General features: G+C 37.0%; 1 protein-coding gene across 1 annotated transcript; it reads left to right on the top strand.

Moving 5' to 3' along the window:
- The first annotated feature begins 860 nt into the window (after positions 1 to 860).
- LOC125862834 (WD40 repeat-containing protein HOS15-like) lies at positions 861 to 6,315 on the top strand. Its single transcript, XM_049542957.1, has 14 exons — positions 861 to 921; positions 2,415 to 2,560; positions 2,653 to 2,851; positions 2,975 to 3,069; positions 3,200 to 3,246; positions 3,526 to 3,676; positions 3,826 to 3,889; positions 3,982 to 4,140; positions 4,274 to 4,392; positions 4,554 to 4,628; positions 4,883 to 4,936; positions 5,033 to 5,106; positions 5,771 to 5,845; positions 6,099 to 6,315. Exons 1-14 carry the CDS (start codon positions 861 to 863, stop codon positions 6,313 to 6,315), a joined length of 1,536 nt encoding a protein of 511 aa, XP_049398914.1.
- The last annotated feature ends 10,994 nt before the right edge of the window (positions 6,316 to 17,309 follow it).

Below are 17,309 nucleotides of genomic sequence, written 5' to 3'. Positions count from 1 at the left end.
GTGTGATTAACAGCACCGATGGCCGTTGTTGGGTCACAACTTAGATCGTGGAGCCTGGGATGGTCTAATGGTTGTCTGACAAACTCTTCAAAACTTTTTTTTTTGCTGTTTTGGCGTTACCCAGCTCTGTTTTTCGAAGCTAAGCAAGGCTCCCATGGTTGCTGGGCTCAGAGCTGTGATAATCACTAGAAATCTTCTCTTATAGTCAAACTTATAGAATTTATAAAAGGGAAAAGGGTATGTTATACCCGTACTTTGCGATTTAGAGCTAATATATATCCTCGTTATAAAAGTGGTTCACATATATTTTAACAGTTGCAAAAAAAATTCTAGTGCATAAGCATTTTCTTAGCTAAGGATCTTTCGGAAACAACCTCTCTACCTCAAAGGTAGGTGTTAGGGATGCCAATAACTTGTCATCATTTAGTGTATGAGGGGTTCATCTAAATTAGATAATAAATTTTGATTTCCGTAAATTGAATGTGTTGTGGTATATTACCAAAATTTTAAACATCTCATTAAAATTCTGAATCCATCTCTCCTTTTTTGGATATGATTAAATATGTTTAACTATTCAACTCTTGCCAGCATAGTATTTGTTTTAACCAACTGTTTTTGTTAAAAATAATAATAATTTTTGTTGGAGCTTGGAGGGTACATTAGTCATTCAACAGTCAACACTTCATTCGAAATGCCTTTTGGAACGAAAACATTTCTAATTCTAATGTCTCATATATAAATGTTGTGTCTCCAAAAATTCCACTTTCCATTTTTTCCCTCTCTCAATATATCATAGGTAGTAGTAGCCTAGCCTATATCTCTGTTTACTTAACGCCGCCGCCGCCGCCGATTCACAAACAATGGCCTCTTTAACCTCCGACCTGTTGAACTACATTGTTTTCCGGTACCTCCAGGAATCAGGTAATTCAATTTTCATCTTCAGAACATGTACAATCTTGTAGGATTCAAATCGTAATTTGTATTCTTTATAGTCCTTAAGGTGTTTTATATGGTAAATTATTTTTTTGAATCACTGTTAGACGAATTCAGTTGCTTTGATATGCTTTACTTGAGACTATGGTGTATTTGGAAACATCGTCCTTTACCTGCACAGGGTAGGAGTAAGGTTTGCATAGACACCACCCTGCACAGACCCCTTGGGTATGTTGTTGTTAAACGAGTTAAATTCTACGATATAAGCAATTTTCTGTAACCATTCTAGTGATAAGCGTTTTTTCGAACCAAGGGTCTATCGGAAATAGCTCTGTACCTCGAAGGTAGGGGTAAAATCTGCAAACATCCTACCCTCCCCTTATCCCACTTGTGGGAATACATTGGGTATGTTATTGTTGTTGTTGCTGTATTCTAGTGCAAACATTGTCGAGAATAAAATTGACTTCATCTGGTAGTGGCTAGGACTGATTGGGCAATTTGCAGTAGCAGAAAATGTTCTGTCTTTACTGCTTTGACAAGGCAGATAAGGCTTTCCTATATTTTCTTGGTTTTTCTGTTAAAGAAAAATAAAATAAATGTGAGACAGAATATTATTAAGATCTAGAGCCTGTTTGGCCAAGCTACTTCTTTTGTCAAAACAACTTTTACAAAAAAATACTTTTGGAGGAAAACAATCTTTGTTTTGTTTTGTTTTTGCTAAAAAGCACCTTATTTTTTTGGCCAAATATCTCAAATGTAAAGGAGTGCCTTTTATGTGCTTTTAACCTCGAAGAAGCCCGACCAAATAGGCTATTATAAAGAATGACTAGTAACAGAGAAATTGACTAGTTTGGTTATTTAAATAAGGACTATTAGGTTCTGGGGTGAGTAGGATGGTGTTTGACTATAGACGGAAGTTAAATTGCTAATTGACATATATGATTAAAGTAGTGATAGTGGCAGAACGTATTAAAATAATAGCTGGAAAGTCATTCTGTTTGAAAATACTTTAAATCTAGAAGGGGCAGATCTTGCTATGGTGAAGACACTGATGTTTTTGGGCTGTCATGTGCTTTCTGTTTCATTTTCAGTTGAACTGCATATTTCTTTTCTTTCTTCTGGATGACAAACAATCATCTTTTCGTGTTCATTTCAATTGTTGGTTTAGTTTTTGCCTGCTGTATGGGGCATTGGAACAGTCGTTCCTGATTATTTGAACTAGAAAAAGAAAAAAGATGTTAAAGAAGATTGAGATAAACTCAACTTCTCTTGCTTGATTGAACAACCAAAATTTCAGTTACTTTTAGTGATCTTCCTAGGTGGTCAAGACACTCTAGTTTATGGTTGGTCCTTTATAATATCAGTTGTTGCTTCATTGAATATGATTTGCTATTAGGCTGGCTGACACCTTGACTTTGATCGTGATGGACTAGTACAGTAGTATCTAATCAGTCTACTGGTTTGCTGATATATATTTTCAGGATTCTTACATTCAGCATTTTCTTTTGGACACGAGGCTAGGATCAATAAGAGCACAGTGGATGGAAATCGAATTCCTTTTAATGCTCTTGTTAAAGTTGTGCAAAAGGGTATTCAATATCTTGAATTGGAAACCAATTTGAGCAATGTAAGGCAAACATTTTGATATTCTGATTTTTCTAGCTTAAGTTTAGATCTTTTTATAACTCTAGACTAACCAATAATAACTACGGAATGCAGGATGATACCGATATGGATGAAGACTTCAGGTTTCTGGAACCTTTGGATCTCATAACAAAAAATGTATCTGAGTTGCAACAAATGATTAAAGAGAAAAAGGAAAAGGTTCAGAAAGATAAGTCAAATGCTGACAATGAGCTCGACCATGAACGAGAACCTGCAAGAGACAGGGAGAAGGAGAAAAATGGAAATGCCGGAGGTAATACATTCCCATTGCAGCTAATTTGTTACTTGTATGAGCATTATGAGCATGAAGCTGATACTTTTACATATTTCTGTGTTGGTCTTGTGGACACTAAGTTTTGATTTTGTTGCATGATAGATTTGGAGCCTATGGATATCTGCACAGACTCAACCTCTTTGCCGTGTGAAATTTCTAGCTGTGATGTAATGGCTTTGGAAGGGCATACATCTGAGGTTTGACCATATCTCTATAAAGTTCTTCTAGTCCACCATAATTTCTTAATAGCCAGAATGATAAATCTCATATCTTTTCTGTCTTCTATATTAACATTACAAATTTCTCTTGTTCCTAAACTCATGCCAGGTTTTTATCTGTGCTTGGAGTCCGGAAGGGTCACTTCTTGCATCTGGGTAAGTATTAGTTCCATTTCTTTCTTTTGTTGCTCTCGTCTATGAATCAACTCATGTTCATACTCATACTATTATTTCTAATTCTCTTGTGATTTTACAACTTTTAGAAATAATCATCATAAGTGCAGGGACTTCGAATATCTAATTGGTCGGTGATATCATGATAGTAGCATGTGGTTAAATAATTCTATTATAATGACACTTCCAAGTTGAGAGTAGTTTTAGACTCTTCTAAGGAACCATCTCTCTTATAGCTAACCATGTGTAATATCAATTTAGGTCTGGAGACTCTACTGCTAGAATTTGGACTATTGGCGATGGTCCAGGTAACTCTACTATCCAGAGGATGCCTCCAAATGTTAAGGTTTTGAAGCATTTGGAAAGTAGAGCAACTGAGGAAAACAACGATGTTACAACACTTGATTGGAATGTGAGTTTTCTACTGCTTGTTTTGGGCTGACTTCCGTTGATCTATACTTTTCTGGTGGCATTTCTGAAATTAGACTGCATTGCTCGTGCTTACCAGTTTGATTTTCTTGTTATTATTCAATCTTGTATTTATGACTTTTTCTTGTACAGAGCAAGGGTACCCTGCTTGCGACAGGTTCTTACGATGGCCACGCCAGAATCTGGAACCGATCTGGTAAGAGGCATGGAGGAATACTCGTGTTGTCATCATGTCATCAAACTAGATTGTTTTCTCTTACTGATACCTATAACTGACTTTTCATCCAGGCTTATTGCTTAAAACTCTTACCAAACATGAAGGGACAATCTTCTCTTTGAAATGGAACAAGAAAGGTGATTATCTCCTCAGCGGTAGTACTGATAGAACTGCCGTTGTTTGGAATGTGAAGTCTGGAGAATCGAAGCAGCAATTTAATTTTAATTCAGGTGTTTTGTTGCCCTTGTTCTGTCTTAAAGAAATAATTTTCCTTTATATTTCACCTCATAGCTTGTCAAGGATAGATTTTATATTTCCCTTGTTTTGCATATTTTCTCACTGTTGTTATACAACCCCATTCAGGTATGCTTGATGTTGATTGGCTTGACAACAGTTCTTTTGCGGTCGGCTCCACTGATAACAAGATTTATGTTTGTAAAGTTGGGGAGAATCAACCAGTCAAAAGATTCTCAGGACATAAGGTATGGTCCCATTTGTTACTTTTTGTGGGAAAATTTCTTTAATAAATATTTAGTTGCTATTGGAGGGTTAAAGCTTATTAAGAAAACTAAATTGGATCACTGTACTTTTACTGTCTGTGCAAAGTGCAAACTTAATATCCTTTGCGACTTTGCCATTGCAGAATGAGATCAATGCTATCAAGTGGGACCCCTCAGGTTCCTTGCTGGCTTCATGCTCTGAAGATACCACAGTTAAGGTAATTCCATTTAAGGTAGAGAGGTGTTGTGGTGTGCCACTGGCCCTCGGGGATTTCTCGGATAACAGAAAAAGAAATCTTCATTGCCTAGATTAGTGAAACAATAGTGCCTAAGGAGTCAACAAATTACACAAGTCCAGATTAGAGAAAGTTGAATTTTAGCTTCACCTTTTCCGGCGCAGGACTTTGATTATGTTGTTTCCAAGAAATTCTGTTTATTGTGTTGTATAAAATTATTCATTGTTTCTGTGCAGATATGGAGCATGAAAAAGGATGTCTGCTTGCATGATTTCAGAGAACACAGCAAAGTATCTATTTTTGTTCTTTCTTTTTCTTTGTGGACTTTGCTGATTCATTTAATCAAATCAGACATCAGCTGCTGACTGTTATGTTTTTTCTTTTAGGAGATAAATACCATCAAATGGAGTCCAACTGGCGCTGGTACAAGCAATCCGAATAAAAAGTTGTTGCTAGCAAGGTATTCAATCTATTTTAATGAATTCATAGGTGGTGGTAACATAAGGTTCATCGCTAAGCGATAAAGATTCTATATTTTGCTAGACACAATTTTCACTGTGTATAAGAAAGTGCTCCCACCATTCCATTTTATACAACACTTCTGTTTAGTCCTTTCAAACCCCTGCTCGGTTTGCACTTGAGGCTTCTAGCCTGCTAGTTAGTAACAAATGTATGAACCCCAATATGTCCCTTGCTTGATTCTGGTGTCGAACCAGCATGGAATTCTAAATCCCGCTTACTTCTACCGTGAGCCTGAAAAAACTATCCATAAGCAGAACCCTTATGGTCTTCGCTGTGCACGTAAGCCTTCTGTTTGGTTATATAAGATATATTCATGCCTTCTGTTGGGACTGACTTACCTCTGAAGTTCTTTTTGGTACACTGTTGTCAAAGGCACACTTAACGCGCCAACGAATTTTAAAGCCCCAAGAGTTGAGTTCCAAAATTTGGAATAATTGCAATCTGGCCCATAGTCCCTTTGCGAGTAAAAATAATCCATAGAGATACAATTTCACTTTAACCGTCTAGGAAATGGATTTTGATGTGTGCTGATTTAATGTATTGCACCTAACCTTTTACTTATTTGAGCTTAGTGGTTTTGTTTTAATTTTCTGTCTGTGTAGTGCTTCGTTTGACTCAACCGTGAAGCTATGGGATGTTGAACAAGGGCGTCTTTTTCACAGCTTGAACGGTCACAGGTAATGGATCTGAACTCATTATGTCTACTTGGACACACGAAATATTAAGGCACTCTCAATAAAATTACACTTTCACTGTCAAATTACAGGCTCGAGTATTATGGGGTTTGTATACTCATACTCAATTGTACTATCGATACCTATATGCCTATTCCTCTTATTTGGGTGGGGATTAAAGAATAAATTAACAGTATCGTTCTTGTTGAGTGTTTTTGTTTTTTACTGAGTAGGTTCTCTTCCATTTTAAATCCAGGGAAGTTGTTTACTCTGTTGCATTCAGTCCGAACGGTGACTACTTGGCAAGTGGGTCATTGGATAACTGCATGCATATATGGTCAGTGAAGGACGCCAAAATTGTAAAAACTTACAAAGGAGATGGCGGTATTTATAATGTGTGCTGGAACAAGGAAGGCAACAAGGTTGCTGCCTGTTTTTCAAACAAGGTTTTTGTTTTCGATATTCGATCGTAGAAGTTGAGGAATGCAAACAGATGCAGGAGTTTCACAATTCAAGGAACTCTGCCTTGTATTAATGAAGAAACATTTGAGTTTCAAACTAAAGTCACATTGTTGATGAGTTTTTTTTTTTTTTTGGTTTCTCAACCAGTATCTGGTTACCCATATTGAGACCCGACTAAATCATTATGACATTGATCTAAACTTATGTCAGGTTTGAATCTGTACTTTTAAAATTACAGATTCAAACCTCTTACTTGTTGCAATTTTAGTGAAATTTTATACATAAACTTATGCTTCGAGTTAAAAGTACTAGGTTCAGATGAATTCGAATGTCATGTTTCTAGTATTTATTAACTCGTTATACTTTTAGAACTACGGATGCAAACATGTTATTTGTTGCAAGTTTTAGAGATATTTTACCCATGAACTTATGCTGCGGAGTTAAAAGGTACTGGGTTCACATGAATTCGGTGCTTGAATGTTGCATATGCTACTGTGCCTGAATGCTGCTTATGATACTGTGCATACATAAGCAATATGAAATAAAGCAGGACAGATACAGTAAGGGTAGTCTGCCCTGAATTTACTCTGTTCTGTATCTTGCCCTTGACAGGGGTTTAATGGAAACCTATACCTACACAATTAGATCGAAATAGTTCTTAGACAATTACATTAGTATGAAATTAGTTGAGGAGCACACATATTATCTCAAACACCACGATTATTAATAACTTTTGCGCAATCACATACAAATTTTACTAAATTATTATTGTAGCATTAACTTGAGATCACATCTAGAAATAATAACATTCATTGCTCGAGCTTTGTTAGTATAACAGTCCTCATAAAGCTTTTTCATAATTTTTTTGGGTGATTCGATGCACAATATCTACGGGCTAATACACATGAAAAAATCAAGAAAGTCGCGTAGTTTCTTAAAGTTGGCACGTAAATGCAAAAATATGCATGAAAAAATGGTAGAATTGTACGTAATGCTTCCCCAACTCATTATGGAGGTCCTCATAAAGTTTTTTTGGAAATATTTTTGGGTGCTTTGAGGCGTCAGATCTATGGGCTAATACATACGAAAAAAACCAAGAAAATCGCGTCATACCTAAAATTGGCCCTTAAATGCGAAAATATGCTTGAGAAAATGGTAGGATTGTCCGTAATGTTTCCCTAACTCATTACAGAGGTTCTCATAAGTTTTTTCAAAAAATATATTTGGGTGCTCCAAGGCGTCAGATCCATGGGCTAATACACACCAAAAATCAAGAAAGTTGCATAATTCCTAAAAGTTGGATCGTAAATGCGAAAATATGCCTGAAAAAAACGGTGGGACTATATGTAGTGCTTCCTCAACTCATTACAGAGGTCTTCATAAATTTTTTTCAGAAAAAAGTTTCGGGTGCTCTGAAGCGCCAAATACATGGGCTAATACACACGAAAAATCAAGAAACTTGCGTCATTCCTAAAAATTGGCTCGTAAATGCGAAAATATGCCTGAAAAAATGGTGGGATTGTATGTAATACTTCCCCAACTCATTACAGAGGTCCTCATAAAGTTTTTCAAAAAAATAATTTTGGGCGCTCTGAGGCGCCAGATCTATGGGCTAATACACATGAAAACCAAAAAACTGGCGTAATTCCTAAAAGTTGGCTCTTAAATATGAAAATATACCTAAAAATACAGTGGCATTATACGTAATGCTTCCCCAATTCATTATAGAGGTCCTCATAAAGTTTTTTTAGAAAAAAAATTAGGTGCTCTGAGACGTCTGATCCATGGGATAATACACACGAAAATCTAGAAAGTCACGTTATTCCTAAATGATAGCTCGTAAATGCGAAAATATGCTTGAAAAAATAGTGGGATAATGTTTTCCCAACTCATTACGGAGGTCCTCTTAAAGTTTTTTCAGAATATTTTTTTTGGGTGCTCTGAGGCGCCAGATCCATGGGCTAAAACACGAAAAACCAAAAAAGTTATGTGTCACGCCCCGAGCCTACACCCTAGACGCGGCTGACACTCGAGAACCATTATTGGCCCCAAGCGAACCCTTGGCCAAGCTCAACTCATTAACTTAACAATAAATGAACCTCAAAAGTAACTCAACTCATAACAACATCATTACTAAAACCAGTTTAGCTCAATATAGTCTGAAATGTTAAATAACATAACTGGTTAACTCAAGTCTTAAACATTTAACAAAGAAATGAAAAAGACTCCTCAAAATACTACTATCCATGAAGCCTCTAATGACAATGATGGAAGTCAGGACAAGACCCACGACATCCTAACAAAAACTGAAAAGTAAATGGGAATCCTCCGGAAGCAAGGAGGCTCACCAAAGCAACTTTGAACAGCAAGTGGTATCAAAGATGTAGACCAAATGGCGTCAGTACATGAAATGTACGAGCATGCAAAGGGAATTTTAAAGCACAGACATAAGCTTGATCCGAGAGAAAGAAAGAACATACTTACCTCATCTCCACTCAACTCAAAGACACTCAAGGATACTCAAGGGTACTCAACTCAGAAAATATTCAACTCAGTTCAACAATACTCAACTCAATATAAAGCAACAATAAAAGATGTAGTATAATAAAAGCTTTTAAAACAGTGAATAACAACTCAAAGTATTTAAAAATGCAATAATAACTATTTACTCATATTTGGGAGATTTTCTAACTGACAACCATCACTATAAGCAACGTGATGATAAAGCGTCTCGCCCACGCTGCCAGAACTGTCCTATACCTTGCCGGAGTATAAGACATTCTCAACTAAGTGGATCCATTAAGCTATACTTAAAAAGAAATAAGGAATCATCTAAAAAGTATGACCATTTACCCATGTTGACATACATGGTTTATGAGGACTTTGAGTTGTCTGAACTTGTCCCCATATCGGTGCTCAATACTACTCCCAATAATATAACTCATGCTCATATGTTTAAAAATATTTCATCATCCTCATACTTTGAGATTTTACTCAAAAGGTTCTCTTAAAAGAGATAGTGCTCAAAACTCCTCATGAACTCATTTGGAAACCAAGGTTTCCTCTCATTTTAAATGTAAAAGTATTTACTCTTGGGAATACTTAGTTCCCATATATTCATTTTGAAAAATGAAACTCAACTCCCCTCATCCTCATAACTCAAGTACTCAAGTCTTAAAACAAGTTTTAAAAGTTTGCAAAAGACTTCTTAAATGACTCAAAAGAACTCCCTCGAACTTTACTCTTAACTCTATCTTGAATTTGAAAATGTGAGTTCAAGAATTATGATTTGGATAGACGGATTTCTCAATGATTTGGTGTAGTTTGGATAGTTGAAATCAGTAAGAGAGCAAGGATACATTTTAAAAGGACTTAGACGGAACAAACGACAGAAAAGAAGTGGGGGCAAACGACCCTGGCGCACTGAGGGCGCGGGGCACCAACCGATGAACTTCAGAACACCATTTCTGGCGCACTGCAGGCGCGGCGCACCAGCCACTTTGGTGCATCAGTGGCACGTCGCGCTACCCCTTCCTCAGAACGTTTCGACGAATTTTTCTTTTCGATTTTTGGCCCTAATCCACCTAGAATCGATTGGTTTCTTCCTAACTATCTTATATTCGTATACCCAACATAAGTGCACAGAAATCTACTGAAAACAACCCTCAAACTCATAGCATTAACCTCAAGAACTCATCAAATCCATTATTAAAGATTTAAGAACAGAACTTATCAAGAAACTCAATACATGGATTTTCATGGACGAAATTAACTCAAGAAACTCATGATAGGTGTGAGGGTGAACGAACCCATCATTATGAAAGCTTACATACCTCGTTAGGATCAAATCTTTGGCGAAATCCCTCAACAATTGCAAAAAAACCTTGAATGCTTTGAACCTTTTCTTGAACTTCTCTCTAAAACTCTAAGCGTGTTTAGGAAATGTGAAAACTGAAATAAGTCAGTTCAAACCCCTAAAATATTACTAAAGACGAGTTAGGCTAGTGGGGTAAGAAAAAGACAAAAATGCCCCTCCTTAACTTGAATGAATTTCCTTAACTGGAAAGGCTGAATTCAAACGGGAATATCTCCTTCAATCAAACTCAGAATTTAGCAAACTCGGTGGTGTTGAAAAGAAGACTCAAAGATCTTTCATTTGATATCTCATGGTCCACCTAACTCATCCTGTGCTGAAAGTTATGATCGTTTGAAGTTGACCCTAAACTCACAATTTAAGTCTAACTTGCAAAAATCTCAATTTAGTTCTTTCCAATTTAGTTCTTTCTAAAATTAGTTCTTTCCAAGACCGAGGTGTTACATTGTGTAATTTCTAAAATTCGACTCGTAAATGCTTATGTATATATTAAAAAAACAGTGAGACTATACGTAATATTTCCCAAACTCATTACGGATGTCTTCAGAAAGCTTTTTCAGAAAAACTAAAATCTAGTGCTCCGAGGCACCAGATCCAAGGGCCAATACACGTGAAAAATCAAGAAAGTAGCGTAATTTCTAAAAATTGACTCATAAATTCAAAATATACCTGAAAAATGGTAGGATTGTACGTAACGTTACCCCAACTCAATGCAAAGGTCCTCATAAAGTTTTTCAGAAAAACAAATTGGGTACTCCGAGACACAAAAAATCAAGAAAGTCACGTAATTCCTAAAAGTTGAATGTTATATTCTAAAATATGCCTGAAAAAATAGTGGTACAAAATGTAAAGCTTCCCCAACTCATTACAGAGGACCTCATAAAGTTTGTTCATAATTTTTTTAGGTACTTTGAGCCGCCAGATCCATGGGCTTATACACATAAAGAACCAAGCAAAGTCGTGTAATTTCTAAAAGATTGTTATATGCCTGAAAAAATGGTGGGACTATATGTTTTGCTTCCTCAACTCATTACAGAGGCCCTCATAAGTTTTTTTCAAAAAAAAATTGGGTGCTCTAAGACGCCTGATCCATTAGGCGAATACACATGAAAAATCAAGAAAATCGTGTAATTCCTAAAAGTTGAATCGTAAATGCGAAAATATGCTTCAAAAATGGTGGGATTGTATGTAATGCTTCTTCAACTTATTACGGAGGTCCTCATAAAGTTTATTGAGAAAAAAAAATTGAGAGCTCCGAGCGCTAGATCCATGAGCTAATACACACGAAAAATAGAGGAATTTGTGGGATTCCTGAAAAAAGGCCTGAAGAAGCGGAAATGGGCGTGAAAAAATGGTGTAAGTATTCGTGATGGTTCCCCAACTCAATATGGAGGTCCTCATTAAATTTTTTGAATAAATAATTTTGGGTGCTCCGGGTGCCAGATCCATGGGCTAATACACATGAAAAATAGAGGAATTTGCTAAACTCCTAAAAAAGGGCTTGTAGATGCGAAAATAGGTGTGAAAAATTTGGTATGAGTATACGTGATGGTTCCCAACTCAATATAAAGAACCTCATAAAGATTATTGAGAAAAAAAATTGGGTGCTCCAAGCGCCAAATTCATGGGCTGATACATACACACGAAAAATAGATGAATTTGAAGGATTCCTAAAAAAATGCCTGTAGATGCGGAAATAGGCGTGAAAAAAATGGTGTGAGTATACGTGATAGTTCCTTAACTCAATACGGATGTCGTCATAAAGTTTTTTGAGAAAAACATTTTGGGGGTTTCGACCACCAGATCTATGGGCTAATACACAATAAAAATAGAGAAATTTTTGGGATTCCTAAAAAAGGGCCTATAGATGCGGAAATGGGCATGAAAAAAATAGTGTGAGTATACATGATGATTCCCCAACACAATACGGAGGTCCTCATAAAGTTTTTTGAGAAAAAAAATTGTGGGCTCCAGATCCATGAGCTAATACACACAAAAAATAGAGGAATTTGCAAGATTCCTAAAATAAGGCCTATAGATGCGGAAATGGGTGTGAAAAAAATGGTGTGAGTATAAGTGATGGTTCCCCAAATCAATACGAAGGACCTAAAATCTTTTTTGAGAAAAAAAAAACTTGGGTGCTCCGGACGCTAAATCCATGGGATAATACAAACAAAAAATAGAGGAATTTGTGGGATTCCTAAAAAAGGGCCTGTAGATGTAGAAATTATATGAAAAAAATGATATGAGTATACATGATGGTTCCCCAACTCAATACGGAGGTCCTCATAAATATTTTAAGAAAAAACTTTTGTGTGCTCCAACACCAGATTCGTGGGCTAATTCACACGAAAAATAGAATAATTTGTGCTATTCCTAAAAAGGCATGTCAATTCCGAAATGGCCGTGAAAAAAAAAATTGCGTGAGTATACGTGATAGTTCCCCAACTAAGTACAGATGTGCTCATAAAGTTTTTAGAGAAAAAAAATTTAGGTGCTCTGGACACCAGATTTATGGCCTAATACACACAAAAAATAGAGGAATTTGGGGGATTCCTAAAAAAGGGCAAGTAGATGCGAAAATAGCGTGACAAAAATGGTGTGAGTATTTGTGATGGTTCCCCAACTCAATGTAGAGATCCTCATAAAATTTTTCGATAAAAATATTGTAGGTGCTCTAGGAGCCAAATCCATGGACTAATACACACGAAAAATAGAAGAATATACGCGATTACTAAAAAGGGACATGTAGATGCGGAAATAGGCATGAAAGAAATGATGTGACACTGCGAGATGGTTCCTCAACTCAATACGAACTTCCTCATAAAGTTTTTTGAGAAAAAAATATTTGGGTGCTCCGTGCGCCAGATTCAAAGGCTAATATACATGAAAAATAGAGAAATTTGCGTGAATCCTAAAAAAGGGCATGTACATCCGGAAATTGACGTTAAAAAAATGGTTTGAGTATACGTGATGGTTCCCTAACTCAATACAGAGGTCCTCATAAAGTTTTTTGAGAAAAAAAATTTGGGTGCTCAGGGCGCCAAATCCATGGGCTAATATGCACGAAAAATAGAGGAATTTGGGGGACTCCTAAAAAAAGGCATATAGATGCGGAAATGGGCATGAAAAAAATGGTGTGAGTATCTGTGATGGATCACCATCTCAATACGGAGGTCCTCATAAAGCTTTTTGAGAAAAAAAAATTGGTGCTCCAGGTGCCAGATCCATAGGCTAATACACACGAAAAATAGAGGAATTGGAGTGATTCCTGAAAAAGAACTGTAGATGCGAAAATGGTCGTGAAAAATATGCTTTGAGTATATGTGATGGTTTCCCAACTAAATACGGAGGTCCTCATAAAGTTTTTTGAGAAAAAAATTGGGTTCTTCGGACCCCAGATCCATGGTCTAATCCACACGAGAAAAAAAAAATTTGTGTGATTCCTAAAAAGGAGGCTGTAGATGAGGAAATAGGTGTGAAAAAAATGGTGTGAGTATACGTGATGGTTCCCCAACACAATACGAAGGTCCTCATAAAGTTTTTTGAGAAAAAAATTGGGTGCTCCGGGCACCAGATCCATGGGCTAATACACACGAAAAATAGAAGAATTTGCGATATTCCTAAAAAAGGGCATGTCGATAAGGAAATAGGCATGAAAAAAATTGTGTGAATATACGTGATGGTTCACCAATTCAAGACTGAGGTCCTCATAAAGTTTTTTGAAAAAAAAAATTGGATTCTCCCAACGCTAAATCCATAGACTAATACACACAAAAAACAGAGGAATTTATGGAATTCTTAAAAAATGGCTTATAAATGCGGAAATGGAAGTGAAAAAAATGGTGTAAGTATACGTGATGGTTCCCCAACTCAATACGGAGGTCCTCATATAGTTTTTTGAGAAAAAAAAATTAAATGCTTCGGGCGCCAGATCCATGGGATAATACACACGAAAAATAGAGGAATTTGCGCAATTCCTAAAAAGTGGCTTGTAGATGCAGAAATGGACATGAAAAAATGGTGTGAATATACGTGATGTTTCCCAACACAATACGGAGGTTCTCATAAAGTTTTTTAAGAGAAAAAAAATTAGGTGCTCCGGGCGCGAGATCCATGGCTAATACTCACTAAAAATAGAGGAATTTTTGAAATTCCTCAAAAAGGGCCTGTAGATGCGGAAATGGGCATGAAAAAAAGTGTGAGTATACACGATGGTTCCCCAACTGAATACAAACATCCCCAAAAAAGTTTTAGAGGAAAAAAAATTGGGTGGACCTGATGCCAGATCAATGGGCTAATACATATGGAAAAAAAAAATCATGATTCCTAAAAAAGGTTTGTAGATGCGGAAATAGGCGTGAAAAAATTATGTGAGTATACGTGATGATTTCCCAAATCAATACAGAGGACCTCAAAATATTTTTTGAGAAAAAAATGTTGGTGCACCGGGAGCTAGATCCATAGGCTAATACACACAAAAAATACAAGAGTTTGTGAGATTCCTAAAAAAGAGGATGTAGATGCAGAAATAGTGTGAAAAAAATAATGTGAGTATGCATGATGGTTTCCCAACTCAATACGGAGATTCTCATAAAAAATTTTTAGAAAAAAGTTTTGCGTGCTCCAGGCTCTAGATCCGTGGGCTAATACACACGAAAATAGAGTAATTTGCGCAATTCCTAAAAAGACTTGTAGATGCAGAAATGGCCGTAAAAAAATGGTGTGACAATACGTGATGGTTCCCAACTCAGTACAGATGTGCTCATAAAATTTTTAAAGAAGACATTTTTGGCTTCTCCGAGCACCAGATCCATGGGCTTAACACACAAAAAATAGAGAAATTTGGGGGATTCCTAAAAAAGGGCAAGTAGTTGCGGAAATGGGGTGAAAAAAATGGTGTGAGTATACGTGATGGTTCCTCAACTCAGTACAGAGGTCCTCATAAATTTTTTCGATAAAAAAATTGTAGGTGCTCTGGGCGCCAGATCCATGGGCTAATTCGCACGAAAAATAGAAGAATTTGCGTGATTTCTAAAAAGGGACTCATAAATGCAGAATTAGGCATGAAAAAAATGGTGTGAATATGTGTAATGGTTTCTCAACTCAATATGGACGTCCTTATAAAGTTTTTTGAGAAATATATCTAGGTGCTCTGAGCGCCAGATCGAAAGGCTAATATTCACAAAAAAATAGAGAAATTTGTGTGATTCCTAAAAAGGGTTTGTACATTCGGAAATGAACGTTAAAATATGGTTTGAGTATACGTGATGATTCCCTAACTCAATACGGAGGTCCTCATAAAGTTTTTTGAGAAAAAGTTTTTGGGTGCTCAGGGTGCCAAATCCATGGGCTAATACACACGAGAAATAGAGAAATTTGGGGGACTCCTAAAAAAGGGCATGTAGATGCGGAAATGGGCATGAAAAACTTGGTGTGAGTATTTGTGATGGTTGACCAACTCAATACGGAGGTCCTTATAAAGATTTTTGAGAAAAAACAAATTATGCTCCAAGCACCAGATTCATAGTTTAATACACACGAAGAATAGAGAAATCAGCGTGATTCTTGAAAAAGGCCTATAGATGTGGAAATGGTCGTGAAAAATATGCTTTGAATATACGTGATATTTCCCCAACTCAATACGGAGGTCCTCATAAAGTTTTTTGAGAAAAAAATTTTGGGTTCCTCGGGCGCCTGATCAATGGTCTAATACACATGAAAAAAAAAAGAATTTGCGCGATTCCTAAAAGGGGGGTTGTAGATGCGGAAATGGGCATGAAAAAAATGGTTTGAGTGTACGTGATAGTTTCCCAGCTCAATTCGAAGGTCCTCATAAAGTTTTTTGAGAAAAAAAAAGTAGGTGCTCCAGGTGCCAAATCTGTGGGCAAATACACACGAAAAACAATTAAATTTGCACGATTCCTAAAAAAGAGCATGTACATCCAAAAATGGGCATGAAAAAAATGGTGTAAGTATATGTGATGGTTTCCTAACTCAATACGGAGGTCCTCATAAAGTTTTTTGTAAAAGAATATGGGGCGCTTAGGGCGCCAAATCCATAGGCTAATACACGCAAAAATAGAGGAATTTGGGAGATTCCTAAAAGACAGAGTGTAGATGTGGAAATGGGCATGAAAAAATAGTGGGTATACGTGATGGTTCCCCAACTCAATACGGAGGTCCTCATAATGCTTTTTGAGAGAAAAAAATTTGTGCTCCGGGCACCATATCCATAGGCTAATACACACGAAAAATAGAAGAATTTACAAAATTCCTAAAAAAAGCCTGTAGATGCGGAAATTGGCGTGAAAATTATGTTGTGAGTATACGTGATGGTTCCTCAACTCAATACGAAGGTCCTCATAAAATTTTTTGAGATAAAAAATGTAACACCCCAGAAAATTTTCTAACTAAAACCCGAACCTTTCTTCGTAGTTGTAACACCCCGTATTCAAAATAGACAAAAATGCAGATTTTGAGAAGTTGCAGGTGCAACTTACGGTCACCATCCATGGACCGTAGGTCAGACCACGGCCCGTGCTGGTGGTTCGTGGTTCACCACTGCAACCCCTCCCCAAACCAGCTCAGAAATTTGGCTAAGTGTTGACCCACGGCCGGACTTACGGTCCGTAGGTCAGGTCACGGACCGTAGTTCGTGTCCGTGGATCGATGCCCCAAAAGCCCAACTTCAGTCCCGAACTACGGTTGACCAGCATGGACCGTCATTCGATCCACGGTCCGTAGGTCTGACTGTAGATCGAAGGTTAGCAGCCAGTTAGCTGAAAATTCTGATGGGTCAACTTCAGATGGTCATAACTCTTAGCACAAAATGAATTATGTGTCCCATAACCTGTGGTTAGATATATAATTGAATTATCTTTCCAACGCCACCGAGTTTGCTAAATTCCGACCTCCGAGTAAAAAGTTATGCCCGTTTTAGTGAAGGCCTGTCGAACAGGCTTGACTTACGAACGCAATCTACGGACCGTAGATTGACCTACGGCCCGTAGGTCCAATCCGTATATCACTCCGACAGCAGTTAATTCAGGGGTCTTTTGGTCTTTTCCTATTTCGTTTAACCCCTTAGATACGTCGTTTAAACCCTAAATCATGAGGTTTTAATCAATT

The sequence above is a fragment of the Solanum stenotomum genome, chromosome 4, assembly GCF_019186545.1.
Source record: "Solanum stenotomum isolate F172 chromosome 4, ASM1918654v1, whole genome shotgun sequence".
Lineage (NCBI taxonomy): Eukaryota > Viridiplantae > Streptophyta > Magnoliopsida > Solanales > Solanaceae > Solanum > Solanum stenotomum.
This window is presented reverse-complemented; position numbering and strand designations above follow the sequence as displayed.

Excerpts from the sequence above, each read along its gene's own strand:
- LOC125862834 (XM_049542957.1), top strand. The coding sequence starts at position 861 with ATGGCCTCTTTAACCTCCGACCTGTTGAACTACATTGTTTTCCGGTAC. Across the intron at positions 922-2,414 it reads CCGGTACCTCCAGGAATCAG|GATTCTTACATTCAGCATTT; the intron begins GTAATTCAATTT and ends ATATATTTTCAG. Across the intron at positions 3,890-3,981 it reads CAGAATCTGGAACCGATCTG|GCTTATTGCTTAAAACTCTT; the intron begins GTAAGAGGCATG and ends CTTTTCATCCAG.